This window comes from Alexandromys fortis, unplaced genomic scaffold (genome assembly GCF_014885135.2).
Source record: "Alexandromys fortis isolate MF-2015 unplaced genomic scaffold, M_Fortis_MF-2015_v1.1 scaffold_161, whole genome shotgun sequence".
In the NCBI taxonomy this organism is placed as follows: domain Eukaryota; kingdom Metazoa; phylum Chordata; class Mammalia; order Rodentia; family Cricetidae; genus Alexandromys; species Alexandromys fortis.
Window position 1 is genome coordinate 1,103,835 of NW_026068073.1, and position 25,688 is coordinate 1,129,522.

At 52.2% G+C, this 25,688-nt stretch overlaps 3 protein-coding genes and 5 non-coding genes across 13 annotated transcripts; all 8 read left to right on the forward strand.

The window, feature by feature from the left end:
• The first annotated feature begins 5,413 nt into the window (after positions 1 to 5,413).
• On the forward strand, positions 5,414 to 12,447 carry Flt3lg (fms related receptor tyrosine kinase 3 ligand). Of its 6 annotated transcripts, XM_050121401.1 has the most exons (9): positions 5,586 to 5,682; positions 5,979 to 6,045; positions 6,303 to 6,416; positions 6,738 to 6,791; positions 7,408 to 7,551; positions 7,900 to 8,143; positions 9,641 to 9,828; positions 9,929 to 9,997; positions 12,227 to 12,447. In XM_050121401.1, the coding sequence occupies exons 2-8, from the start codon at positions 6,013 to 6,015 to the stop codon at positions 9,950 to 9,952; spliced, it is 801 nt and encodes a 266-aa protein (XP_049977358.1). In that variant the 5' UTR covers positions 5,586 to 5,682; positions 5,979 to 6,012; the 3' UTR covers positions 9,953 to 9,997; positions 12,227 to 12,447. The 6 variants fall into 6 exon arrangements, with proteins under 6 accessions (XP_049977355.1, XP_049977357.1, XP_049977358.1 ...); XM_050121398.1 differs by lacking the exon at positions 9,929 to 9,997 and having other exon boundaries at positions 5,414 to 5,682; positions 7,954 to 8,143; XM_050121400.1 differs by lacking the exon at positions 9,929 to 9,997 and having other exon boundaries at positions 5,585 to 5,682; positions 7,954 to 8,044.
• Positions 12,448 to 13,538: 1,091 nt separating this feature from the next.
• On the forward strand, positions 13,539 to 16,539 carry Rpl13a (ribosomal protein L13a). The gene is made up of 8 exons (XM_050121395.1): positions 13,539 to 13,657; positions 14,733 to 14,805; positions 15,166 to 15,231; positions 15,352 to 15,453; positions 15,657 to 15,742; positions 15,917 to 15,976; positions 16,222 to 16,344; positions 16,427 to 16,539. The coding sequence occupies exons 1-8, from the start codon at positions 13,643 to 13,645 to the stop codon at positions 16,511 to 16,513; spliced, it is 612 nt and encodes a 203-aa protein (XP_049977352.1). The 5' UTR covers positions 13,539 to 13,642; the 3' UTR covers positions 16,514 to 16,539.
• On the forward strand, positions 14,839 to 14,921 carry LOC126488229 (small nucleolar RNA Z195/SNORD33/SNORD32 family). The gene has a single exon (XR_007588621.1). It is a non-coding gene; the product is annotated as a small nucleolar RNA Z195/SNORD33/SNORD32 family (small nucleolar RNA).
• Positions 15,502 to 15,586, forward strand: LOC126488223 (small nucleolar RNA Z195/SNORD33/SNORD32 family). The gene has a single exon (XR_007588616.1). It is a non-coding gene; the product is annotated as a small nucleolar RNA Z195/SNORD33/SNORD32 family (small nucleolar RNA).
• Positions 15,783 to 15,852, forward strand: LOC126488230 (small nucleolar RNA SNORD34). Its single transcript, XR_007588622.1, has one exon. It is a non-coding gene; the product is annotated as a small nucleolar RNA SNORD34 (small nucleolar RNA).
• LOC126488232 (small nucleolar RNA SNORD35) lies at positions 16,020 to 16,108 on the forward strand. The gene has a single exon (XR_007588624.1). It is a non-coding gene; the product is annotated as a small nucleolar RNA SNORD35 (small nucleolar RNA).
• A 2,138-nt stretch (positions 16,540 to 18,677) lies between the features above and the next one.
• Positions 18,678 to 20,499, forward strand: Rps11 (ribosomal protein S11). The gene is made up of 5 exons (XM_050121527.1): positions 18,678 to 18,844; positions 19,329 to 19,460; positions 19,597 to 19,672; positions 19,896 to 20,025; positions 20,340 to 20,499. Exons 1-5 carry the CDS (start codon positions 18,830 to 18,832, stop codon positions 20,461 to 20,463), a joined length of 477 nt encoding a protein of 158 aa, XP_049977484.1. The 5' UTR covers positions 18,678 to 18,829; the 3' UTR covers positions 20,464 to 20,499.
• Positions 19,709 to 19,795, forward strand: LOC126488231 (small nucleolar RNA SNORD35). Its single transcript, XR_007588623.1, has one exon. It is a non-coding gene; the product is annotated as a small nucleolar RNA SNORD35 (small nucleolar RNA).
• Positions 20,500 to 25,688: the final 5,189 nt, after the last annotated feature.

The following is a 25,688-nucleotide window of genomic DNA, read 5'->3' on the forward strand; positions in this document are numbered from 1 at the left end:
TCTCTCTCTCTCTCTCTCTCTCTCTCTCTCTCTCTCTCTCTCTCTCTCCCTCTCTCTCTCCTTATCAGTGTTGCCTGGGGGACTGGGCAGAGGGAGGCTATCTTAATCCATTTTCTTTGTTTTGTTTTGTTTTTGTTTGTTTGTTTGAATGAAGCCTGTCCAGGGACTCCTCTGTCAGCTGGGGTTCCTGCATTGGGAGGATGCTAAGGCTAAGGAAATATCTGATGAAAGGAACTGAGAGAAACACGGGATAGAATCAGGAGGTCTGTTTGGTTATGCCCAAATAGCCAAACAGCCCAGAGTTGATTCCAGGACTAGCTTATAAGCAAAGGCAGAAAATTGCACAGCACAGATGGTCAGTATCTAAGACAAGACCATTCTGGTCTGAGCAGCGCTTGCTGCTCAGAAGCAGCCTCACTTTCTATCCTGATGTTCCTGAGGTTTGGCGTCGGCTGTATTCTTTTGAGTAGATAGAATGCTCTTTTCTCATGGGCTAAATCAGAAGTCTCACAGCCCTCAAGATTATTGTAAAAAGCGGCCAGGCGGTGGTGGCGCACACCTTTAATCCTAGCACTCAGGAGGCAGAGGCAGGAGGATCTTCGTGAGTTTGAGGCCAGCCTGGTCTACAAAGCAAGTTTCCGGACAGGCTCCAAAGCTACAGAGAAACCCTGTCTCAAAAAAAAAAAAAAAAAAAAAAAGAGAGAGAGAGAGAGAGAGAGAGCAGACAAGCGTGAACTCAGATGATTTATAAGTCAGAATCGACTCCAGATGGAAAATGAGTCACACGTGAACTCCCACACTCTGTAGACCAGGCTGGCCTCAAACTTACAGAGATCCACGCATCACTACCTCTGACTGCAGGGATTAAAGGTGTGCACCACCGCCCAGCTGATTGTATGTGTCTTAATTAGGGCTACTTTTGCTGTGATGTAACACCATGCCCAAAAGCAACTTGGGAGGGAAAGGGTTTAAGTTTACACATTCCAAATCAAAGTTCACTGAAGAAAGCCAAGGTAGGAGCTGATGCAAGGGCCATTTACTACCTTGCACCACATTTGCTCAGCCTGCCTTCTTATAGCACCCAGACCACCAGGCAGGGTCGGCCCCTCTCACTGTGGCTGTGCTCTCCCACTCACTATTAAGAAAATGCCCGCCGGGCGGTGGTGGCGCACGCCTTTAATCCCAGCACTCGTGAGGCAGAAGCAGGCGGATCTCTGTGAGTTCGAGACCAGCCTGGTCTACAAGAGCTAGTTCCAGGACAGGAACCAAAACCACAGAGAAACCCTGTCTCGAAAAACCAAAAAAAAAAAAAAAAAAAAGCCCTACTGGCTTGCCTGCAGCCAGATCTTACGGAGACAATTTGACGACTGAGTTCCCTCCCCTCCCATGACTATAGCTTACATCAGGGGATCTCTAGAGTTCCAGGACAGTGAGGGCTACACAGAGAAGCCCAACAAAACCCAGCCAGCACAATGTTTTCTCTATTTTTATTATGTAAGTGGATATGGGCACATGAGGCCAGAAGAGTGTTGGGTGCCATGGAGTTGCACCCACCATGGGACAGGACTCAGATCCTGTATGTGATTTTATTTATTTTTTTTAAGATTTATTTATTATGTATATAGTATTCTCAGTATTCTGTCTACAGGCCAGAAGAGGGCACCAGATCTCATTATAGATGGTTGTGAGCCACCATGTGGTTGCTGGGAATTGAACTCAGGACCTTTGGAAGAGCAGGCAGTGCTCTTAATAACCTCTGAGCCATCTCTCCAGCCCCCTGTTTGTGATTTTAATCTTGAGTCATCTTTCCAGTCCCATGTTTTACAGTTTTCTGAGGCAGAGTCTTGCTGGGAGTGGTAGCGCAGACCCCAGAGGCAGGGCAAGAGGGTCTCCTTGAGTTTGAACGCAGCCTTTTCTATCTTGTTCCATGCTGGAGCTACGCTACATAGTGTACGTAGTAAGGGTGTTGTGGGAGTTCATTCAGCCAGCAGCCTTTGGGTGCCAGCCTGTTAGGACGTGGTCTGAGGTAAGTGCAGACAAAAAACATGCTTGCTCTCCCTTAGCTGATGGTCTGGATTCTGTTAACCAGGCCCACAGAGGCTTTCTTATTGTGAGTGTTCCCCAGTAAACATTTGCTATCTTTTATTCTGGGTTCTCGTAAACTTCCTTAACTACTACATAAGACTCTCAAAGAGAGTTTGACTAACACTGGCTGAATTGGAACTCACTGTGTAGCCTAAGCTGTTCCAGAATTTACTGTGATCCTCCTGCCTCAGCCTTCAAGTGCTGAAATACCAAGTCTAGTGTATCACTGTATTTAAGCTCCAGCTAGAGATGCCAACAGTGTGAATGTGGGGTTCAGTTTCCAACACACGAGAAAGTTAAGGCAACACAGTCACAACGCAGGCCCACTCCCCACACCCATTCCCAGCCTATGGCCTTCACCATGAAGAACCTTCACTTAAAAAAAAAAAAGAGAACTTTCACTTTCAATCTCAGGTCATTGGCCAAAGAAAGATATACATGCCAGAGTTCCCAGGAGGGACCTGTAGAGCTGCAGACCATCTACCTCCGGCAGGTGGACCAAGGAAGATACAGAAAACTCTACAGCGTTTGAGGTGTAGGCCAGCAGTAGAGCTCCAGCCTAGTATCCCCCAGTAAGACTCTACAGCGTTTGAGGTGTAGGCCAGCAGTAGAGCTCCAGCCTAGTATCCCCCAGTAAGGGGCTGGGACATGGTTCAACAGCAGAGCCCTGCCCAGCATGTGTGAGCCCTGGTTCACTCACTAGAGCTACAACACAAAGAGAAGCTACATTGTATTTTTGTCCAGTTTACTACCTCATCTCCCAGTTAAGGGTAGACAAAAACTTCAACAACTTATAGAGGACTAGGGGCTAGCCAAGCTCTCACTGTGACAAAGCCAGCACCTGTGACAGATTCCCTGGTGCTCTAAGAACATGCTAACCACAATCTATACAGCAGCAGTCGGGACTCGGAGCACAGGGGAGCCTGGGCAGACTGGAGTTGGAGATGCAGGGCTGGTTGTTTTGCAAGACTCGGGCTGGCTTCAGTCTCAGTGAAGGATGGTTTTGCTGGCATTACAGGTGTGCACTGCCCAGCCTGGTTTCTGCTGTGCTGGGGATGGAATAAGGGGCTTTGTGCTTGCTAGCCAAGTGCTGTATGATCTGCGTCAGCAGGGTCTTGCCAAGCGCACAGCGGCAGCAGTGTCTTACTAGCCAAGCGCTGTATGATCCGTGGCAGCAGGGTCTTGCGATGCATCACCATGCATTATCGAAGAACAAGGAGCCTGTGACTCATCGAAAGGACACAGTAGAGGCATGTGCACGAGGAGAGCAGTGACCAGACTGAGGGAGCTGGCGCAAACCCAAGAGCACCAGGAGCCTCCAGAGCTGCTGTCCTAAAGCTCTTCTCCCCTGGGTCCTGTAGAGGGAGCCAGTTGGACTTCTAGACTTTAGACCTAATGGAGATAAACTCCCCACTTCCACCACCACCCCCCCCACACACACACACAAACACCCCACACACAGACACACACACAGCATTTCTCTGTGTAGCCCTAGCTGTCCTGGAACTCCCTCAGTCCTGTAGACCAGGTTGGCTTCAAGCTTGGAGATTCATCTGCATCTGCCTCCTGAGTGCTTGTGTGCGTGCGTGCTTGTGTGCGTGCGAGCGCTGTCACTGCCTCGCTGGAGATAAGGTGTTGTTTCCAGCCACTCAATCTCTTGTTATATCAGCAGGAAGCTAAAATAGGAGTTGCCCCAGATCACTGTGGTCTCAAACAAAGAATGGTGGGAAAAGGGATACAGAGACCCCACATCATCTCTGAGACTGTGGTCCAGCTTGGGGGCTTTTGCTGGAAAGACTGGGGTACTGGAGACTGAGACCAGCATCATCTTCATCATCATTACTGGCTTTTTGAATCAGGGTCTCATGTAGCCAGGGCTAGGCTGCAGTACAGGAGAGGACCTCTTCGGGGGTGGCACCTGTAGCTGGGCAGAGTCCTGGACCACCCAGCAGGGGTGAGTTCACTTGAAGTGCTACCACAGTCAGTCCTACCCTTAGCCACTTTTTCCTTTTCAAATTTTATTTATGTCATTTGCCACAGTTTGCACATGGAGGTCAGAGAGCAGTTTTTGGAGGTGGCCTCTCTCCTCTCCTGTGGGTCCCAGAGATTTAATTCAGATTATCTGGCTTCGAAGTTACCTGCTGAGCCACCTTGCCAGCCTGGCTTAGTTTTGTTTGGTTGGTTGGGTTTTCTTTTGTCTTATGTTCCTGAGACAGGGTCTCGCCTTGTAGTCCTCCTGGACTCAAACTCACAGAGATCCTAGGTGCTGGGGATTAAAGGTGGCATCACCATGCCCTGCCTTTTTTGAGACAGGGTCTTAAGTAGCCAAGGCTAACCTTGAACTCCTGGTTCTCCTATACTCACAGTGCCACAGTCTTCATTCTCAGCCTTTCAGGAACAGTGTGCTCCTTTCTGAAGGGGCAACTCAGGTGCAGCCCAGGTGCCAGCCCTGATAAACAACGGCACTCCCCATACTTGGAAAATCCCGAGGACTTATCTCCCAGGAACCAAAACCAAACCCAGACACCACCTGTGCTCCACAGCAATGATGGACAGGAAGAGTCAGGGCCTACTGGACAGTCTGCGTGTGGTTGACGCTGCAAGCGGGCAGAGTTCTCAGAGCAAGGACTTTTCAGGGTGGAGACAGCCACTGAAGAGGCCAAGACAATGGATAAGATAAGGGAGCCACAGGGCATGTTCAGTGCTGATAAGAGCAAAGTGGGGGTCAGTCCGGTAATGCAAGGGGTACAACCTGGAAGAGGGAGTCACGAAGCCTCCGCCTTGTGTGTTTAAGACGGAGGCAGACATAGGTATCTGGAGGGGAGGGTGTCCCCCATGCTGAGTCAGTGCAAAGACCTTGGGGTGAGAGTAAACCCACCTCACACACAGGGCTAGTGTTGGATTCGAACAAGGTTAGCCCAGCACAGGACCAAATTCTGCAGATCTTTGTGGCACTCTTTTTTGGAGTCAAGGGCCTGGAGCATGATAGACAAGTACTCTGCCACTTACTCGTGGCTTCAAGGCAGCTGCTCTCCGACTGAGCTGTGTATCTGACCCTCTCTTTATACTGCTTGAGACAGAGTCTTAGTAAATTGCCCGGGCCAGCCTTGAATGCGCTCTGTATCCAAGGCCAGCCTCTAATCTCCAGTTCTCCTGCCTCAGGCTCCTTGGTAACTGGGGTGACCGATCTGTACCATCACCCCCGCTGAAGCCGGGACTTGTATCTTGAAAGAATCAAGATCCCAGAGACTGGAGGAACTTGGCTGGAAGGTTCACAAGTTCTGAGTCCCTGCGAGCAGTTGGGGAAGTAGGAAAGGCAGAAGGAAGGCCACTGTGACATTCTTTGTGGGAGATGGTGGCAGCTGATGTGATGGGCACTGGTCGGTACTGGAAGGCCTGGTTGCAACCTTAGGTCTTTCATGCTGTCCGTGAGCTGTCCTAGCTGAGGCCTGCGGCCGCACCACTTCTCACCGCTGGGTGGCGCGTCCCGCCCGGGCACGAACTCACCCCTTGCCCTGTCTACCCCAAAGCTTCTTTCACTTTCGGTCTTTGGCTGTCACCAATTTGGTCTTTCCACACCCAGCTGGGGCAAGCCTGGTGCGTGGGGTGAATGGCTTTCTAGGTCCCTGAGGGGCGGTCCCAAGGTCCCCATTCCCGGACCGTGAGAGCAGGGTGCGAGGCTGGGGAGGATTCTGGGGCAGGACCGTCGGTCGGTCGGGGTTCTTAGAAGGGGAGATGACTTTTCACCGTAACTGGGGCTCATGCAGGAAGCCTGAGGGAGCAGGAGGCGGAAACGCACCCACATCAAGGGTGGCAGGGCGGGGCGGCGGGGCACAGGGGCGAGTGGGTAAGGGGCTGCAGGGTGCGAGGTCTGCTCTTCTGTCCCTCCCAAGACCCTGCCACAGGCATGAGGGGTCCCCGGCCGAGATGACAGTGCTGGTACCAGCCTGGAGTCCAAATGTGCGTATACCTGAGGGGTGATGGAGCAGGGCGGAGAAGGGAGATGGGCAAGGGATGGAGGCATGGAGAGAGAACCCGGGACAGGGTTAGAAGAAAGAGGACGGTGCAGGATGAGATAGCGAATATGGACATAGGTTTGTCACAGCAGCCAAGGCGCAGGACAGGCAGAGACAGGGAAGATGACACCCAGTTAAGGAAGGAGCAGGACACAGGGAGCCCCTGCGTGGAAGTCAGGTGCTGACACGACCTCCCTGTAGTCCTCCCTGCTGCTGCTGCTGTTGCTGCTGAGTCCTTGTCTGCGGGGGACACCTGACTGCTACTTCAGCCACAGTCCTATCTCCTCCAACTTCCACTTGAGGATCAGGGAGCTGGTGAGCCGGCTCCTGCCCAGGCCAGACCACCGTACTGGTCCCACCCCACACCTCTGCCCTGCCCTGCCTCTCACAGTGTCTCTGTGGGCTCGCTCTCTCTGAGTCCCTGTTCTACTGTCTGTCTCTGCTTCTCTCTGGGTCTCTCTCAATTTCTGGGCCCGTGTCCCTCTGTTCTTTTTCTCTGAGGGTCTCTTTTCTACTCTATCTTGGAGTCCCTTCTTCTCTATGTGGGTCCTGTGTTCATGTTCCCTTGTCTCGGGGTCTGTTTCCAACTCCTCCGATCCTCTCTAATTTGTCGTCTCTCCTTGTTTCTCCCCACAGACTGACTACTTGCTTAAAGATTACCCAGTCACTGTGGCCATCAACCTTCAGGACGTGAGTCACTGTCGGGAGGGCCCTGGGATGGAGGTGGGATCCAGACTCAAGATGCGCCATCGTTCAGGGCAATGCTATGGGGCCACCTCCTGCTTCCTCAGATCTGGCGATTTAGACCCTCGCCTCCCCGCATCAGACCCAGGCGTCCTATCTCGATCTTTCAGAAGTCTGTCCCGCCATCCTCCCTCTCTCAAGCTCTCAAGACTGGCCTCACTGTTCATTTCTCCCTTAGGTGTAGTGGGCCCCTCCCTTTCAGGCCCCTGGCCCCGCCCCTCCGTCAGGGATCTTCAGACCTGTAGCCACTTTTCTCCCCTGGTATCTGGCCGGGTCCCATCTCAGGGGTTTGGTTCTGTCCCTCCTCACATAACCCCTTCTGGTCTCTAGCAAGGCCCCACCTCTTTCAGTACCCTGATCCCACCCAATCTACCTTTGATATCTGGCCACGCCCATCCTCTTCAGCCACCTAGCCCCGCCCTCCCTCAGTCATCTGGCCCCACCCATCCCTTTCAGCCATCACCCACCCACCCTCCCTCAACCTTCTGGCTTGGCCCATCCCCTGTTAGTCATCTGGTTCCGCCCCTCTTCCCTGTGATTTGGCTTGGGTTTTGGTCGGCAGGAGAAACACTGCAAGGCCTTGTGGAGCCTCTTCCTGGCCCAGCGCTGGATGGAGCAACTGAAGACTGTGGCAGGGTCTGAAATGCAAACACTTCTGGAGGCTGTCAACACGGAGATACATTTTGTCACCTCATGTGCCTTCCGGGTTAGCACTGGAACTTGGTAACAAACGAAAAGAGCCAAGTCCCTCCCCGGGCCTTAAAGTACATTCAGCTCTGCTAGGTCTTCTGGGGGGAGTTCTTTTGCCCACAGCATACCGCAGAGGCAGAGCTGGAACCTCCGAGCCCGGGGGTCACCTGGGGATCCTGGTACTGGGTCTGTGCCTCAGTAGGTGAAGAAGGCATTACTAAGGGGTTCTCTCCTCTAACAACTGGAGGACCCTGGAGTCTTTGAGACCTGGGCCCGCTGGCTCTGTGTCCTCTGCATGTCAGGGCCCTGGGTTGGTGGAGACTCTGGTGTGACATGGTGATGACCTGTCCATCCCTACTCCCAGCCTCTACCAGAATGTCTTCGCTTCGTCCAGACCAACATCTCCCACCTCCTGCAGGACACCTGCACGCAGCTGTTAGCTCTGAAGCCCTGCATGGGGAAGGCCTGCCAGAATTTTTCTCGGTGCCTAGAGGTGCAGTGCCAGCCAGGTAGCAGCAGCGCCGAAGCCCAGCACCCCCAGTGCCACCAGGCTTGCTTACTGTGTGTCCTTGAGGCTTCTGCTTCCACTAGCTGGATCTTGAAACAAGGTCTTTCTCCTTTCTCTTTTCTCTTTATTTTTTCTTTCCTCCTCCTTCTCTTTCCAGCTTACTTATTTTTATGAGTGCTTTACCTACAAGCTGCAAGTGCACTGAATGTGTGTCTAGTGCTGAAAGAGGCCAGCAGAGGGCATCGGATCCCCTGGACCTGGAATTACACAGTTGTGGATCACCATGTGGGTGCTGGGAAATGAAATCAGGTCCAATGCAAGGGCAGCCAGTGCTCCTAGCTGCTGAGCCACCTCCCCAGCCCCTTTTCTCTTCTTCTGAGGTAGGGTCTCGTTATACAGGCTAAGCTGGCGTTGAGTGCTGGGATTGTAGGTGTGAAGCCATCACATCTGGCTTCATAGCACTTGATTTTTTCATGTTACCACGTATTAATTATATATAGTAATTGGAGCAGGCTTTCTCTTTGGGCCACCAGTCATCTCCCAAATAAAGACATAGAGACTTGTTTTTTTAAAGATTTATTTACTTATTATGTATACAATGTTCTGCCTGCATGTATCCCTGCAAGCCAGAAATTGGCACAAGATCTTATTACAGGTGGTTGTGAGCCACCATGTAGTTTCCAGGAATTGAACTCAGAACCTCTGGAAGAACAATCAGTGCTTTTAACTGCTAAGCCATCTCTCTAGCCCCACATGGGATACTCATTAATAATTATGAATTCTTGGCCTTAGATTAGGCTATATTTTTGGTTGTGAGCCTATCCTTTAATGGCTGAGCCATCTCTCTAGACCTAGGCTTGTTTCTAACTAGCTTTTTGTTTGGTTGTTTGGTTGGTTGGTTGGTTTTTTGAGACAGGGTTTCTTTGTAGCTTTGGAACCTGTCCTGGCACTCACTCTATAGACCAGGCTGGCCTTGAACTCACAAAGATCTGCCTGCCTCTGCTGGGATTAAAGGCGGCACCAGCACTGCCCGGTTCTAGCTAGCATTTTTTTTTAACTTAAATTAACCATTTCTGTTCATCTGTGTGCTCTTGTGTGTGCGTGCGCATTTGCGTGTGTGCATATGTGTGTGTGTGTGTGCGCGCGCGCACGTGCACAGAGCTCAAAAGAGGGTATTGGATTGATAACTCCTGGACTAGAGCTACAGACAGTTGTGAGCTGCCATGTGGATACCCAGAATTGAACCTGGGTCCTGGAAGAACAGCCAGTGCTCTTAACCACTAAGCCATCTCTCCAGCCCCAGGCTCATACTTTTTATATCCAACTTGGTTTATTTTTGAAAGTGTTTCACTAAATATCCCTGTCTGTCCTGGAGCACACTATGTAGACCATGCTAATCTGAAATCCACAGAGCTCCATCTGCCTTTGTCTCTGGAATGCTTGATCAAAGGCTTGTGCTGCCCACGCCTGGCTCGTCCTCACTCAGGTTTTGACCCTGGTTGTTGGAGGGCCCCTCGTGCACTGTCAGCCGTGGTCCAGAACACTCAGTGTTTGCTCTGATGAGTCCCCTCTGTTACTTGTTCTGCTCTCTCCCCAGAGTCCTCTACCCTGCTACCCCCAAAGAATCCTGTAGCCCTAGAAGCCACTGGGCATCCAGAGCCTCCGTCCAGTCATCTGTTTTTCCTGCTGCTGCTGCTGCTGCCTCTCACACTCGTTCTGCTGCCAACTGCCTGGTACCTTCACTGTCAGAGGGCAAAATGGAGGAGGACAGTGCACCACCCTGGGGTGAGTCGAGAGTCCAGGCAGTTGGGTGGCGTGGGTGGTGAGGGATGAGGGTGGCAGGTGGCCTTGCAGGTGTACTGAGGCTGACTTTGTGGGGCCTCAGGTGCCCCTCACCTCCCATCCGTAGAATATGAAACTTGTGCAGCGTTGACTCCGCCAAGGTCTTATCTCGGTGAGTCTTCTGCTTCTACCAGAGCATGGAATGGCCAGGCTTGGGGGATACAGAGTCAATCCAAGATTGGGGGGCTCACTATGTCATAGGAGGGGCAGGGATTCTGGGGAGTGGTGTGTGTTGGGGAAGAACAGTCTTTGATAAGCTTCCAGTGTCACAAAGCTCAGGGGGTTTCCGAAGCCGTCACTATCACAAGGCAGCAAAGAGCCATGGAAGTGTGAGGGAAGAGTCCGGCATGAGGAGAGCAAGCGCGGAGGCAGGCAAGCAGGCAAGAAGGTGGGGCCCCCTGCAGGCACCCATAATCCCTCTCATATGAGGCCACACCTGTAACCCAGCACTCGAGAGGCCAGAGCAGGGGGATTGCTGCAAGGTCTGGCCATCCTGGGCTACACGGTGAGTTCAAGGCCATTGTGAGACACACAAAGAAACTCAATCAGTGACCCTGATGTTTTTGCAGATGAGGTCTCACTATGTTGCCCACCTGACTCTGAACACCTTGGTGAATCTTCCTGCCCCTGCCTTCCTAATAGCTGGGTCCACAGGCATGTTACATACAACAAGGCTTTTCTTTTTCTTTTTTCTTGGTTTTCTCAATGTTAGAGTTGGGAACCAAACAAGGAAAAAGCTAGGCAAATACTGTACTACTGAACTCCATGCCCTGCCAGAGGACACAATGTCCAGGCACGGTGATGAACATTCCAGTACTTCTGAGCTGGCGATGCTGAAGCTGGAAAATACTGACTTTAAGAAAAACAAAAAGGAAGAAAAAGAAAGAGAGGACACTGTAGCGCTGTGTGGCTGCTTCTGTCATCCCAGCTCCTTAAAATAAAAAATAACTGCTGGGCGTGGAGCTGCCTGCCTGAAATCTTAGTAGTCGAGAGGCTAAGGCAGAGGAGTTTAAACAGCAAGGCCAACCCTGGGAACTTAGAACACTGAAGAGTAGCAGTGCTGGGCGGGGCTGGGGAGTGCTGGGCGGGGCTAGGGGGGAGCTCGCACAAGAAAGGCTCCGGGTTCCATCTACAGCTGCAGCCACACAGCCACTGGAAACATTGTATCTGCACTAATATTCCCACTGCGGGGAAACCGGCTCCCTGCTAGCTTAGTTAAAACAATTAGATGGAGGAACAGTGTCTAAACTTTGTGGTTTCCTATTTCTGGGCTTGTTTCTGAAACACACACCATTTATCAGACATAGTGGCACATGTCTGTAATATCAACTCTATTTACTATTTTTTGAGATGGTGTCTATGTAGCTCAGGTGGCCTGGTACTCCTGGGTAATCCATCCTCCTGCCTCTACCTCTGGAGAGCTGGGACCACAGGTGTGTACTCTCACAACTGAGAGTAATTGCTCTTTTTTTTTTTAAATTACACTCAAGCCTCCCCAAAATAAATAAAAATTTAAAAATAATTCCGCATGGTGGCCTATGTGCACCACTGTGCCTGTGCACTAGTCGGAGGACAACTTGCTGGAGCCACTTCTCTCCTTCCATCAGATGGGTCCCCGGGGAACTCAGGGTGACAGGCTCAGTGGCAGAGGCCTTTTATCCTTTAAGTCAGCTTGAGGGCCATGATTTGTTTGTTTTGAAACAGGGTTTCAGGTAGCTCTACCTGACTTGGACTTGCTGTGTAGACCAGGCTGGCTTAGACAGATATCCACCTGCCTTTGCCTCCTCAGTGATAGGACTAAAGGTGTGTGTCACCATGCCTGGCTGTGAGACTCCCTTTGGAAAGACAAACAAACAAAGAACAAAACAAAAACCCCTTGGAACAGATTTTATCTTATTTTATTTTAAATATTTATTAAATATTATTATGTATACAATATTCTTTCTGTGTGTATGTCTGAAGGCCAGAAGAGGGCACCAGACCTCATTATAGATGGTTGTGAGCCACCATTTGGTTGCTGGGAATCGAACTCAGGACCTTTGGAAGAGCAGGCAATGCTCTTAACCGCTGAGCCATCTCTCCAGCCCTGGAACAGATTTTATAGTCAAGTCAGTAGTCCCCGCACACTGGAGAAGAGGCAAAAGGGCAAGGATTCTGGGTTATCTACTAGTACATAGAAATCCAGACTAACCTAAACCGGGTGGGGAGGGGTGGGAGTGGGAGAAGTGGGGAGGGTTGGGAGGATGTAGATTAGTGGTAGAGGGCTTGCTTGAAAGGGGCGTGGTTCAAAGGTGGAGTGCGGACCAAACGCCAGTCCTCAGACTATTGATCGATTTTACAGAGGAGGATACTGAGGCAAAGCAGGACTCACCTGACAGACGCCGCACAGCCTGGACACAAGGAAAGCTGGGTGGAGGTTGGCCCCCTCTTGGACTGCGCGGCTACTCCAGCTCTCTCCCCAGGATGGAGTCAACATCAGAATCCAGCAAAAGCCCCACTCACCCCACTCAGTACAAAGGCCTTGCCCCCATTAACTTGTATATAAATGGTTTTTACAAGCTCTTCCGGACCTGTCTGTGGATGGGACAGGGAGGGGGGGCTATTTTAGGTTTCAGGATTTTGCGGTGCTTGGTGATGCAATCCCATCTCTCCAGAAGCTGAGGCACTTATCTCAAGCTTAAGACCAGCCTGAATTGCAGAAATCCTACGTCAAAAGCCAAAACCAACGACAAAAGGTCCTGTTTGTTTTCTGAGGCCTCCAGTGGCCCTGCTTCGGCGCTGGGTAGTGCTCCATAGAACCCTGATGTGAGGCAGGAACAGCCCAGTTCCCCAAGATCATGACAGCAAAGTGGCAGGAAAGCCAAGTGTTGGAGACTCCAGGTAGAATCGACTCAAGCTGGGATGTGTCACGGAGACTGCCAAATCGACTTGTTTGGCTTTTTGTTTGCTTTGGGGGGCTATAGGTGCAGAGCAGGGAGGGTATCGCAGATAATGTGCACAGCTAATGCAAAGCCTTTGGAAACAGAAGCAGGTGGATGCAGCTCAGGAACTTTCCCCCAACTCTTTTTGTTTGCTTGCTTTGTTTTCGAAACGAGGTTTCTCTGTAGCTTTGGAGCCTGTCCCGGAACTCCCTCTGTAGACCAGGTGGCCTCGAACTCACATAGATCCGCTGGGATTAAAGGTGTGCCCCCACCGCCCGGCTCCCCGAAGTCTTATCTTCGATAACTATTTCCACCTGTTTAATACTGGGAGACTGCTAGGCTCAGAAAAGGCCGGCAATTGTCTTGCCCACCATGAGGGTGAAAGGAGGAAACGCTAACCGCTATGGTTCAAACGCAACGCGGGCGAGCCGGCCAGAACTGATGCACGCCCCCTTATGGCCACCACGTGTTCTGCAACCGCCGTTACGGGAGGGGAGCAATGGCGCCCCACACAGCGGCCTTCCAAGTGGAGAAGAGCACTCCCTCCAAAATATGGCCGCCGGGGCTGGACGGCCTTGTCCCGGGGAAGCCTCCTCGGGACCCACGTGATCTCCCGCCCCGCACAGTCATGGCCGCCAAGGGCTAACTCAAACGGTGTCCTGATTGGACAATATAAAGATGACCCACCTTCCAGTCTGCGCATGCACACCGATTCGACCAATGAGAAGACGGAAAGCCTTTGGTTCGGCCCAGCTTGCGTCACTTCCTCCGCCCCTGCAGCAAGGGATAAGAAACCCTGCGCCAAGACCTCCTCCTTTCCCAGGCGGCTGCCGAAGATGGCGGAGGGTCAGGTCGGGCTCTGCTTGCTGGGCGGTGAGGGGGACTGGTGGGTTTCGGGCGGGAGCGGCACGGGGCCTGCGCCCCACGCCTCCTGTGCCGTGGGACTTACGAACGGCAGTTAAGCAAAGTAGAAAGTTTCTTGTCGCGAGGGGAGCGTGTAACGTGGTCATAGCAAGCCGCGATGTCTAGGTATGGGGCGCCGAGAATGCTACGGTTTCCCTGGGGAAGTCGGGAGTGGGGCTTGGGTTCCCAACACCCGCAAAGAATTCCTTCAGGCTCTATCCCGGGCGGTTGGGATGCGAAGAGCGTAGGGTGCACGTTGCTGTGTTTGTACATTCATGTGGTTCCTAGGTAATGGGAAATGCTAAAACGGGAGGTGCCTGCTTTTGTGACTTTTGGGGGTGGCCGGTTTCCTTCTTAAAGATCTTCAGTAGGGTAAAGTCAGCTGTTCGGGAGACTGAGCAGAAGCATCGTGATTTTTGTGGCTAGTCAGGAGTCGATTTGCACGTTTCGCGTTAATTTTAGACGTTTAAAAGTTTCCATTTGGAGAAGTCTGATAAATGGTGCTGTGGGACTTTTCCCCTTAGAACTACCTTGAGGATCTGTCTCTAGGAAGAGCAGCAGAGGTCGGACAGTTGTGGAAGGGGGTTCTTGTGTGGCTGTCCCCTGTAGTATGGGCTGGGCTGTCGGCACATGTCAGGCACATGTATCGAGAGTTGCAGACCTCTTCGCTGCTTGCCCGAATTACTAGACAGGACAGCCATTGTTTACGGAGTTAAAAGGATTTGCACGTTGAGACTCTGATGCAGAGCCACTGTGGCCTACACTTACTCAAAACTAAGTCTTAGTGTCAAATTTCGTTGTAGTACAGGGCATTCCCACAGGAGCCAGTAGATCCCAACTATCCAGTAATTTGAGGCTTCGTAGAGAGTACGGTGAAGCTCGTCTAAGGAATTGCAGGCACCTGAAGTCTACCGTGCTGGGCCAGCCGAGGCTGCCTTGGCTTACTCATCTGGTTAATAGGCATCCTGTGGGGAAAGGCGCAGGAGTGGTTGGTTGCTCCCTAAGCCTTTCTGTCTCCTGCAGGTTCTGGTGTTGGACGGCCGAGGCCATCTTCTGGGTCGCCTGGCGGCCATTGTGGCCAAGCAGGTACTGCTGGGTAAGTTTCTTTCAGGATTTCCCTGTTGGCCTGGGAGTCAGTGATGAGCAACAATCACCATCTTTCGTTTGAGTCTCACGACTGTGAGATCAACCCATGCACCGCTCTGAGACTTGCCAGCCCCTCCGTATTCTGGACTCCTGGCTCAAGGGTTTTTTATTTATTTATTTATTTGGTTTTTCGAGACAGGGTTTCTCTGTGGTTTTGGAGTCTGTCCTGGACTAGCTCTTGTAGACCAGGCTGGTCTCGAACTCACAGTCAAGGGGTTTTTAGAGCAGGAGATTGGCTTTCCATTCGAGCTGGTTTTGCTGGGTGTTAGGTGTAACTTTGCTGACTGTCTACAACCCACATTCTCTCTAGGCCGAAAGGTGGTCGTTGTTCGCTGTGAGGGAATCAACATTTCCGGAAACTTCTACAGAAACAAGTGTGAGTTAGGGCTGAGGGATGGTCTCCAGATGGGGCACGGACTTGTCCTGCAAAAACAGATCTCTAGTTAGGATCTGTTTCTGGGACTGAGAAGGCCTCACCCACTTTTTCTGTTGACAGTGAAGTATCTGGCCTTTCTCCGAAAGCGGATGAACACCAACCCCTCCCGAGGCCCCTACCATTTCCGAGCCCCGAGCCGCATTTTTTGGCGCACTGTGCGAGGTGAGTGAGCTGGGCCTGTGGGCTACGTGGAAGGCAGGTATTTATTTGGCAGCCTGTGATGAGGATCTCTCCCACTCGTGTTCGAGTTCCCCAACTGTGAGATGACTCCACATGCACTACCATCTGAGGCTAGCTCCTCGCCCTGCTCTAGGCTAGGGCCGGGCTTTCAGCCCCTCTGAAAAGGAGGCCTTCTGTTCTTCCAGGCATGCTGCCCCACAAGACCAAGCGAGGCCAGGCTGCCCTGGAACGCCTCAAGGTGTTGGATGGGATCCCTCCACCCTATGACAAGGTGAGCCATGCAAGCCTAGCCTCACAGCCTCTGTGCGACCAGCGTCTGTGATGTTCTGCTATTACCTACATTGTTTGAGCCTCATGAAAACGCCACTGGCTGAGACGCCTGCCCCAGCAGCCTCCTTCCCAGGTGTCGCTCACAGGTCTCTGAGCCCTTCTCGTTCTCTAACAGAAAAAGCGGATGGTGGTCCCTGCCGCCCTCAAGGTTGTGCGGCTGAAGCCTACCAGGAAGGTAAGCTCCAAATTGCAGAGTGGGCTGGGGGGACCTCAAGACTGGCACATGATGGCTATTTTCTCACGATGGTCTGCGGATGCCGCTGACGGGCAGTGCCGATAATGCCATGGGCTCAACTGATGCCAGGAGGGGCTCCTGTGGGGGAGGGGTATGTGTCCTTTAATAGAAACTGTAGGGTTCTCTAGCTCATCCTTGTGCTGCCGGGGCACCTTCCATGTCCTTACAGCTTTGTGCCCCTGCAGTTTGCTTACCTGGGGCGTCTGGCTCATGAGGTCGGTTGGAAGTACCAGGCAGTAACAGCCACTCTGGAGGAGAAACGGAAGGAGAAGGCCAAGATGCACTATCGGAAGAAGAAGCAGCTCTTGGTGAGGATGGGGCTGCAGCCCGGGATGAGGGTGCTTCTGGGAGAGGAGCAGGCATTCACTATCACTTGTCTTTACCCCACAGAGGCTACGGAAACAGGCAGAAAAGAACGTGGAGAAGAAAATCTGCAAGTTCACAGAGGTCCTCAAGACCAACGGACTCCTTGTGTGAGCCCAATAAAGACTCTTTGTGTCTCACGCCTGCCTGGCCTACTCTTCCTCCACCGCCGACTAGGGAAGTGGGGACAAAGGTGCTTTAGGCACTGCTTCTGTGGGAAAGAGGGTGTTTTTGTAAAAGCTCTGAGCTGGAATCACTTGGTTGGGCTTTAGTGTTAATGACTGGGCTGCTGCCCATCAATGTATTCTGCAGCTGTGAGGACGGAGACCTAACATCTGGGCTGGGATTCAGAAGTGCACACTGGGAAGCCACGGCCTTTTCCCCTTCCCAGCGCTGCTCAGAAAGCAATTTTACTTTCTTGCTGCAGCATTCTGTTAATAAATTATTTGACTGTTAAAGAAAACTGGTATCTTTGCTCTACGTCGGCTATATAGGCAGGAGCAGAGGGGTACCAACAATGGGACCAAAACTTTGGAATTTTCAGGCTGTGGTCTGCTCTTCTGTTAAAGGCATGAAGGTGCAAAAACCTTCCCATGGGTCCTTCCTGAAATGGTTTTACTTAACTCGAATTCAGCTGCGGAAGTACGGGATTGTCACTAGCAAGCACGTGGGCTTCAGGAACTCTGCCCTAAATGAGTTAAGGCTGGGGAGGCTAGTTAAGGGTACCGAAAATGGGGAGTTGGAACAGTGCCAACCAGGGAAGGGAGGTCAAACTAAACTTTAAAATGGTTCCTCAGATGTAAAGGTATTTAGGGTTTAAGGGACAGCCTTATTGGTGGCTCACAACCATCTAACTCGAGATCTAACCTGGCCCTCGCGGGAATCTCATAAATCCCCACCAGCCTACACCAGATGAGAGATTACAGGTGGCAGTGTAGACCCTCTGGTCTACAGAGTTCCAGGAGAGCCAGGGCTATCAAAGCCTGTCAATTAAAGGTATCCTGTAGTGCAGGCAGTTACCATATGACCAGGAACTTGGCTCCTGAGGTTTGGAGTTTTGGAGAGGGTTTGTTTCTCTAGCTTTTCCTATCCTGGAACCAATTCTGTAGACCAGGCTGATTTCAAAGCTGGAAATACTTCTGTCTCCAGGTGCTGGGATGAAAGGTGAGACCCACCACGCACCTGAGGGCGCTTTAAATGTAGAATTGATAGTGGTTCCCTGAGCCACATCCTCAACTACAGGTTTATTTAATAGACATACTGCCACAGAAAAAAAAGGCCACGTGGTAATGTACGCTTGTAATTTTGGGATGGCTGAACGGGCCCGCCCGGACTAGTTAGCTGGTGCAGGGTAGAGGAGGAATCCTGTCAGTGGTCAAGTTTGTTGGTTTGGGGTAGGGTTGACCTCGCCCTCAGCTTTCGAGGTGTTGGGTGGTAAACAGTTGACCATGAACACGTCCAGCTTAAAATTTGCTTATGGTTTGTCACACACTGGGTCTGTTTTCTTGATGATTTAAAAAAAAAACCATCAAATCCTTGACTTATTAAATCTTTGGCGAAATTGTAACATCCCAGAAAGACATCTAAAATCCCTCTTTATGCTGCCCCAGGTGGATAGAGACTTGTATCAGGAGGTCGCTTGCTTCGCTAGGCAGTCTCACTAGGTGGCCCTAGCTGGTCTGAAACGGAACTGAGTGCTGGCATTAAAGGAATACCAGCACCATTTGCAAAAACGTTATTCTATCTTGACAGTAGCTTTTACTGTCCTGGATCTAGCCGGGAAAATCCTTCTAACTCCATTTGGCACAAAGCTTTTCCTGCCTCCTGAGTTTAAAGATTGGGGTCCCTCCGTTTCTGAGGGGTGTGGTCCTCTCCAAAGGTAGTCAGGATACAAACCCAGAGGGAATGGGGGTGGAATGTACACCCAGCAAGCAAAGAAACTTGGCTCCTATAGCTCCAGTCTGGGTGGTTTGCGGGAGGGCCCTGATGGTGTCAGGAGCGGTACACGTGGACATACACTTTAATAAAGGAATAATGCTATAACGTGAGCCGGAAAACATGGCCACCGCCGCCTCCCACCGGGAATCTGAGCCCACCACGCGGTTCTAAATTCCACGTGACTCCCGTTCCTGAAGAAACCTGACCCCGCCCTGCTGCTCTCCCGGCACCGCAGGAAGTCCCTTCCCAGCCTGCCCATCCCCGGCAATGGCCGCCTGAGATCTCGCGAGATGATAGGCTCCGCTCCGGTCCTCATAGTCCTCCACTATCATGGCGGCGTACGGACGCTTCCAGAATCGCGTGCTCTGCACCGGAAGTGCCCCCTAAATCCATGCAGGGCTGGCCATACGTCACTTCCGCTCCGGACCTCGCGCACTGAAGAAGGAAACCCGGGAGTTGGCCCACCTCTCTTTTCCTCAGGCTGCCGGGAAGATGGCGGACATTCAGGTTCGTGCTGAGGGCTGGCGCCGAGGCTAGCGTGGGTCTCCTTCCCTGCCGTCCCCGTCATCCTCTGAGTTAGCCGGAGCGAGGACGCCTGCCCTGTGCCTCCGACGTCCCGGGCTTATACAGCCGTGGGGTCTCAGGCGCTTTGGGCGTCAGTCCTGTGGGGCAGCGTGGGGGTGGGCGCCGGCTCGCTGGGGTCTGCGCTGTGGACGCGGGGCCGCCCCGCACCCCGGCCCACCATGCTGGGCTGCGTGTCCGTGTGGTGTGGCTCCTGAGGGCGAGCGCGTGTGCTCGGGACGGCAGTACAAAGGCCGGGGTTCGGGCCTTAGGACGGGAAAAGTTTGGACCTGGTGTGGACGCTAGAACAGATGTGGGGTGGTCGTGTGTCTAGGCTGATTCTGTGTCTAGGGTGGTCGTGGCGCTGGCGTTAAGGGGTGGAAGCGTGCCAGGGTGGACAGGTGAGCTCACCGAGCGATTGTCCCTACAGACCGAACGTGCGTACCAAAAGCAGCCCACGATCTTCCAAAACAAGAAGCGTGTTCTGCTTGGAGAAACCGGCAAGGAAAAACTCCCTCGGTACTACAAGAACATCGGTCTAGGCTTCAAGACGCCCAAGGAGGTACAAGACCCTCCAGCAGATGAGACTCGTGTGGCCTTGCGTGTGGCAGCAGGGCCACCGCGCCCTTTTCGGAGTGGCTGCCTCCGGGGCTCCACTGTAGTTTGGTAGTTCAAGCTGCACTTTCTCGTTCTTTCAGGCCATCGAGGGCACCTACATTGACAAGAAATGCCCGTTCACTGGCAACGTCTCCATCCGAGGTCGGATCCTGTCCGGTGAGTAAAAAACTGAGGTTGTGAATGCAGGTCCCCGGCAGATGATGTCTGTTCTCACGATGGTCTTCAGAGAGCCCCAAGGGCACTGCTGAGACAGCCAGTTGGCAAAACTGATGCCAGAAGCAGGGTTTCTTGGGAGCCCCACTCAACAGCTTGTTTGCCTGCGGGGTGAATTACCCTTGGCCTGCTAACACCATCTCCCCGCCTCCCCCACTTCCTCAAGGTGTCGTGACCAAGATGAAGATGCAGAGGACCATTGTCATCCGCCGGGACTATCTTCATTACATCCGAAAGTACAATCGCTTTGAGAAACGCCACAAGAACATGTCCGTGCACCTGTCCCCCTGTTTCAGGTGAGTACAGTTCTCTACTAACCTGGCACAACCTGAGACAAGCACCTGTGTCAATCAGAAAGGGCCGCTGGTGGGGGAGCCCCTTAAGGCGATTTTGGGGAGAAGCTGGGGTGTCCTGTGGGCAGAGCAGAGTGGCTTAGTCGGGTGCTGAGGAACCGGAGGCAAGGCCACTGATAAGTGTCTGGGAGGTTGCTCTTAGCAACCACCTGAATGGCCACTGGTGGGTGGAGCCAAGGAGGGGACCCGCAGCCTTTCAGTGGGGATCCAGGGAGTGCTCGGGGTCCCTCCTGAAGACTCCTTGTGTAACCCCACAGGGATGTACAGATCGGCGACATCGTTACTGTGGGAGAGTGCAGGCCCCTGAGCAAGACTGTGCGTTTCAACGTGCTCAAGGTCACCAAGGCCGCTGGCACCAAGAAGCAGTTCCAGAAGTTCTGACCTGGAACAAATAAAAGTTATTTTCTGGCTACAAAACAGGTGTGGAGTCTTTGTCCTGGGCCACAGTGGGCTTGCCCTTGAGGGCTTCTCTGATCTAGGGGGTCTGCCCTCCCTTCACCTGTTTCCCAGAGGTTCCTCTGTCTCCTCACTCAGTGCTGAGATTAAAGGCGTGCACCATCACCTGAGTTAAGGCTCTTTTTTTTTTTTTTTTTTTTTTTTTGGTCTTTTGAAACAGGGTTTCTCTGTGGTTTTGGAGCCTGTCCTGGAACTAGCTCTTGTAGACCAGGCTGGACTCGAACTCAGAGATCCGCCTGGCTCTGCCACCACCGCCCGGCTTTTTTTTTTTTAAGCCTTGATAAATCTTGCCATCCAAGTAGACATGGTCAGTTAGTTATTTGGTGCTACTGGCCTCTGCCCTTCACCTCCTAGTCCCTGGAGAGGAAGTAAGTGAGGCCACCCCTGACCTCATTGAGGTCAAGCCTTAGAGTGCCCCAGGGGGCAGTCTGACACAACGCCCCCACCCCACAGCTGGAGAGGAAGACAGCCTTGCAGGTGAGCCACCTAGGTAGAGGCAGGCTGGCCACTTCCGGAGAGCCGCTGCCTACCACGGGTTCCCAGGACAGGGAGGACGGAGCGCTGTTGAGATGGGAAAGATGACTTGGTATAAGGGAAGAGGGCTGCAGGGTAGTGGGAGTGGTGGGGATACCCACTCAGGAAAAGGACCCAAGGCGTCCCCAGGTATGTGGGAAGGGGACAGACCTGGAGGGAGGCGCTGGAGCTGCTGCTGCTGGGGTCCCCAGGTCCCTGCCCCCCAGGCCTGTACCAGGGTCTGAAGCTCAGCACTGGTACAAGGGTTGGGAGACAGGGCCTTGGGAAGAGTCCTCTGTCTGCAGAGGTGCCGCACACTGCCTCACCGTGGCCTTCTGCCTTTTACCAGCCTCTGAGGGAGGGGGTTCCTGTCAAAGGAAGTGGGCCTACATCAAAGCAAGCAGGAAGGGGCAGGGACGGGTCAGGGGGGCCACCGCCCAAGCTGGGATCCTGTCAGCCACCCCTGAGGGGAGGGACTGCAGGGGACAGGGACCCTGAGGAATCAGAAGCCAATTGTTGAGAGGTGTGGCCCCTCCAACCACAGGTGCTTCCGTTCGGGTGGGGCCTTGTGTTTACAGCAACCCGGCTCTTATTTCCTCCCAGTGGTAGTTGGGGCTTCTTGGTTCCTGTGACAGGCCATGAGGAGGTGGGAGTGGTGGGGAGAGACCCCTGGCTGCCCCCCTCGCACAGCTGAAGAGCAGTTTCCCTCTGCACTCTGGCTCGCTGAAGCCCCCAGTGCCAGCCAGACGGGCACTTCCACCCTAGGTGGCTTGTGTTTATTTTGTCAGGGTCGTGCTTTGTGTCCCTAGCTGGCCGGAAGCTCCCTCCATTGACCAGGTCGACCTCTAGGTGCTGAGACTACAGATGACAGCCCTTTATGGTCTTTCTCCTTTCTCCAAGCTGTTTTCTCTGGCTGCCCTGGAACCATCCCTCTAGACTAGCTTCAAACTCAAAAAAATACCCTGTCTGCCACCACCATCCAGTCTGTTTTGGTCTTTAATCCTGGGCACCAATGGCATCTGACATGTCCAGCTCCAAGCACTTGTAGACAGGAGGGTAAGCTGAGGCAGGAGGGTCTTCAGAGACCAACCTGGGCAGTTTAGACCCTGGCTTGGTAAACTAAAGAGCTGGTATGGGGATGTGGCTCAGGTGTAGTGCCTGCCTAGACCCTGCCAGCACGATGCTGGGATTGTAGCTCCCAGGGGAAGTGCTTGTCTGGGGTGTGCAGGGTTCTGGGGGCCATCCAGTACCTCAGACCAACTGCAAGCATCCGGGAAACAGACTTGAGGAGAAGCAGAGTTTAAGGCCACAGGAGACCCTGTCTCAAAAACAGGCAAAACATGGTGGTGTACATTTTTAATCCCAGCACTCAGAGGCAGACAGATCAGAGTCCAGCCTTTCTAAAAATGAAAATATTTGAGTGTGTGCCTGCCACAGAACCCCCAGCCCTCCTCTACCCCAGTGAAGGTCAGGGTAATCTGTTCTCTTCATCGTGATTCCCATGAGTCAAACACAGGCCTTCATGCTTGGCAGCAAGTCCCCTACCCACTGCCCACTAAACCATCTCACTGGCTCACACTTCCTTGATTCTCTTATACAGAGAGTTGAACCTACTTCCTGTCCGTCTGTTGCAATGGCTGTAAACCTACTATCTACTATCTGTACCCCTCATCCCTGTAAGTGGAAACACAAGCAGGTAACCCCCAGCTCCAGGGGTCCTGAGACTGAACCCCACTCACCAGCTGTGTGGCCTTGGTTAAGTGATTCCACCACAGACCCAGAGTCACATCTGTAAAGGGTGTCCATCCTCACTAGCAGCTGGGCAGGTGGGACACCACAGCCCTGCAACAATGACCTTTGGTAGGTAGCTGCAGAAGTTTGCTATGGTGTGGGACCTTGGGTCTTTTAGAGCTAGCTCTGTGGAGTTGTTTTAGTATGCTCCTGGAAGATTCTGTGGCATGGCATGTCTGGTGGAGACCATAGGGCTTCTCAGCAGCAGCAGGGTTCTGTTTTTTTGTTTAGTTTTTTTTTTGTTTGTTCATTTGTTTGTTTTTTGAGACAGTTTCTCTCTGTATCCCTGGCTGTTCTGGAACTCACTCTAGACCAGGCTCTTCAACTCACAGAGATCCTGCTTCTGCTTCCTGATTGCCACCACCACCACCGGGCACACACAGGGTCCTGGTTTGTTGACAGCAAAACAGGGCAGGTCTGGCCCTACTGTGGAAGATCACTCGAACACTCTAAGGAGGCAGGATGGCCAGCAGGGGTTGCTGCTACTCCTGTTTGGGTCGTTTCGTTTTGAGACAGTCTGACTGTGTCTAACCTCAGATTCTTACCCGTGCTCCGGCCGCAGCCTCCATAGTGCTGGGATTGCGGGGGCCTGTGACAAGGAGAGAGCCTGTTGGTGTTAATACAGGACTGGTCTCGAACTCACAGAGATCCGCCTGCCTCTGCCTCCCACCCAAGTGCTGGGATTAAAGGCATGCGCCACCACCACCCGGCTATGTTTGTTAGTTTTGAGACGAGGTCTCTACAGAGCCCTGGCTGACGTGAAACTCTGCAGACCAGGCTGGCCTTGAACTCATAGAGATCCACCTGCTTCTGCCTCCTGAGTGCTAGGATTAAAGTCCTGGCTGGCTCTGTTGTGTGTAGGGGTGCGCATTTGTTTTGTTTTTAGTTTTTCAAGACAGGGTTTCTCTGTGTAGCCCTAACTATCCTGGAACTTGCTCTGTAGACCAGGCTGGCCTCAAGATCAGAGATCTGCCTGCCTGTGCCTCCTGAGTTCTGGGATTAAAGGTGTGTACCACTACTACCTGCCTGTTTTTGTTTTTTGGTTTTGTTCTGTTTTGTTTTGAGACAGGGCCTCACTATGTACCTTGGGCTATTCTCAAACTTGCAGCAATGCTCCTGCCTCTCATTTGTGTGTTTTTGGCAGTCTCCGCGGCCCGTGCCTGAGGATGAGCTTGAACTTGTAGCCTTGGTGTTCTCTACCACGCCCTATTTATGTAGAGCTTGGGATCAAACTCAGGGTTGCACATTTGCTAGGTAAGAATTCTACCAACTGAACTACATCCCCAGGCTCAAAACCAGTATGCTTTAAAAGTTTTATCTTTCTTAACCTGGCCGTGATGATGCATGCTTTTATCCCAGCACTGAGAAGGCACAGGCAGGCAGGTCTCTGTGAGTTCGAGGCCAACCTACTCTACAGAGCAAATTCTAAGGCAACCACTGCTACACAAAACAAACAAACAAAAAACCCTATCTTGAAAAACAAAACAAAGCCCTTTAAATTACAATTAGTTAGATATGTCTGCCACAGAGTGACATGGAGGTCTGCTGCATCCAGAATGGCTCTGGAGACAGACATGACTGGGACATTCAAGGAATGAAGAGAAAAGGACACAGAAAACCTGAGCCCCTGGGGAGAGCACTGTTTATTATATAGAGTTGAACAGGAAAGCTGGGCAATGGTATGAGTTCATCTCCACGGGGCGGTCTTCAGGCCGTGAGAGCTACCATGGGTTTCACCCCCCCCCCCCATCAACAGCCACACATGGCCCCGAGAAAGGCTTTGCCATCCTCACCAGCCTCACCCCAGTGGCGGGATTGGGGGTCTTTGCCATTTTCCCATGGGACTGGGACTAAAGTTCTTGCTCTCATCAACTTTGGAATGCATGCATCGCCACTGGGGTGCACGCTGCAGTGGTGGCGCACGCCTTTAATCCCAACACTCGGGAGGCAGAGGCAGGTGGATCTCTGTGAGTTTCAGGACAGGCTCCAAAGCTACAGAGAAACCCTGTCTTGAAAAACAAAACCAACAACAACAAGAATATATATGTGCCTGAGTAGATGTGCATGCATCATGGGCATTGGTAGGGAAAGACATTTAAGGAGAAAACAATGCTCATCCAGGTGCAGCTTCTCAAGAGAGAATCCCCTGTGAGGTTTTTTTTGTTTTGTTTTGTTTTGTTGTTTGTTATTTTTTTGTTTGTCATGACAAAGTTTCTCAGGGTAACAGCCCTGGCTGTCCTGGAACTCTCTCTGTAGACGAGGCTGGCCTCGAATTCACTCCCAAGCACTGGGATTAAAGGCGTGCGCCACCACTGTCCGGCTAAACGTTTTTATTAGATTTATTTAGTGGGTGTCTGTGGTTAGAGGTCAGCTCCCTCCTCCCATCACATGGTTTCCAGGGATTGAACCCAGGTCCTAGGACTTGCACAGCCAGCACCTTTTCCCGGTGCACTAGCTCTTCAGGTCATGCAAACACTTCTAAGGGTTCCCCTACTGCTTTTCTATAAATGAACTCACAGGGTGTTTCCCAAGAGGCACAGGGTAGGGTCAGAGCTGATAAGGACTCCGTGTCCCAGGGCAACACAAGGGCTTAAGATGCTTCCCTACAGAACACACAGTTCGTAGTCTTGTTTGTGAAATTCCTCGGAAATTGTAATTCACAGCTGGGAAAGGAGGAAGATTAATTCAGGGGCCTTAACAGAGTTTGCTGCAATTTTATATTCTTTGAAATATCACTTCATAGAAGGAATGTTGTCCCTTGGTAAGCAACCAACATCATTAATTGGTTAATTACGATGGCTTACTTTCTTTTTTTCTTTTTCTTCTTCCCCCTGACCCCCACCCCA

Coding starts and splice junctions, on each gene's coding strand:
- Flt3lg (XM_050121396.1), top strand. CDS start 6,013: ATGACAGTGCTGGTACCAGCCTGGAGTCCAAAT. Junction 6,046..6,302: donor TACCAGCCTGGAGTCCAAAT/GTGCGTATACCT, acceptor ACCTCCCTGTAG/TCCTCCCTGCTGCTGCTGCT. Junction 9,829..12,226: donor GGACAGTGCACCACCCTGGG/GTGAGTCGAGAG, acceptor TCGATTTTACAG/AGGAGGATACTGAGGCAAAG.
- Rpl13a (XM_050121395.1), top strand. Junction 14,806..15,165: donor GGCCAAGCAGGTACTGCTGG/GTAAGTTTCTTT, acceptor CATTCTCTCTAG/GCCGAAAGGTGGTCGTTGTT. Junction 15,977..16,221: donor GGCTGAAGCCTACCAGGAAG/GTAAGCTCCAAA, acceptor GTGCCCCTGCAG/TTTGCTTACCTGGGGCGTCT.
- Rps11 (XM_050121527.1), top strand. Junction 19,461..19,596: donor GCTTCAAGACGCCCAAGGAG/GTACAAGACCCT, acceptor TCGTTCTTTCAG/GCCATCGAGGGCACCTACAT. Junction 19,673..19,895: donor CCGAGGTCGGATCCTGTCCG/GTGAGTAAAAAA, acceptor CACTTCCTCAAG/GTGTCGTGACCAAGATGAAG.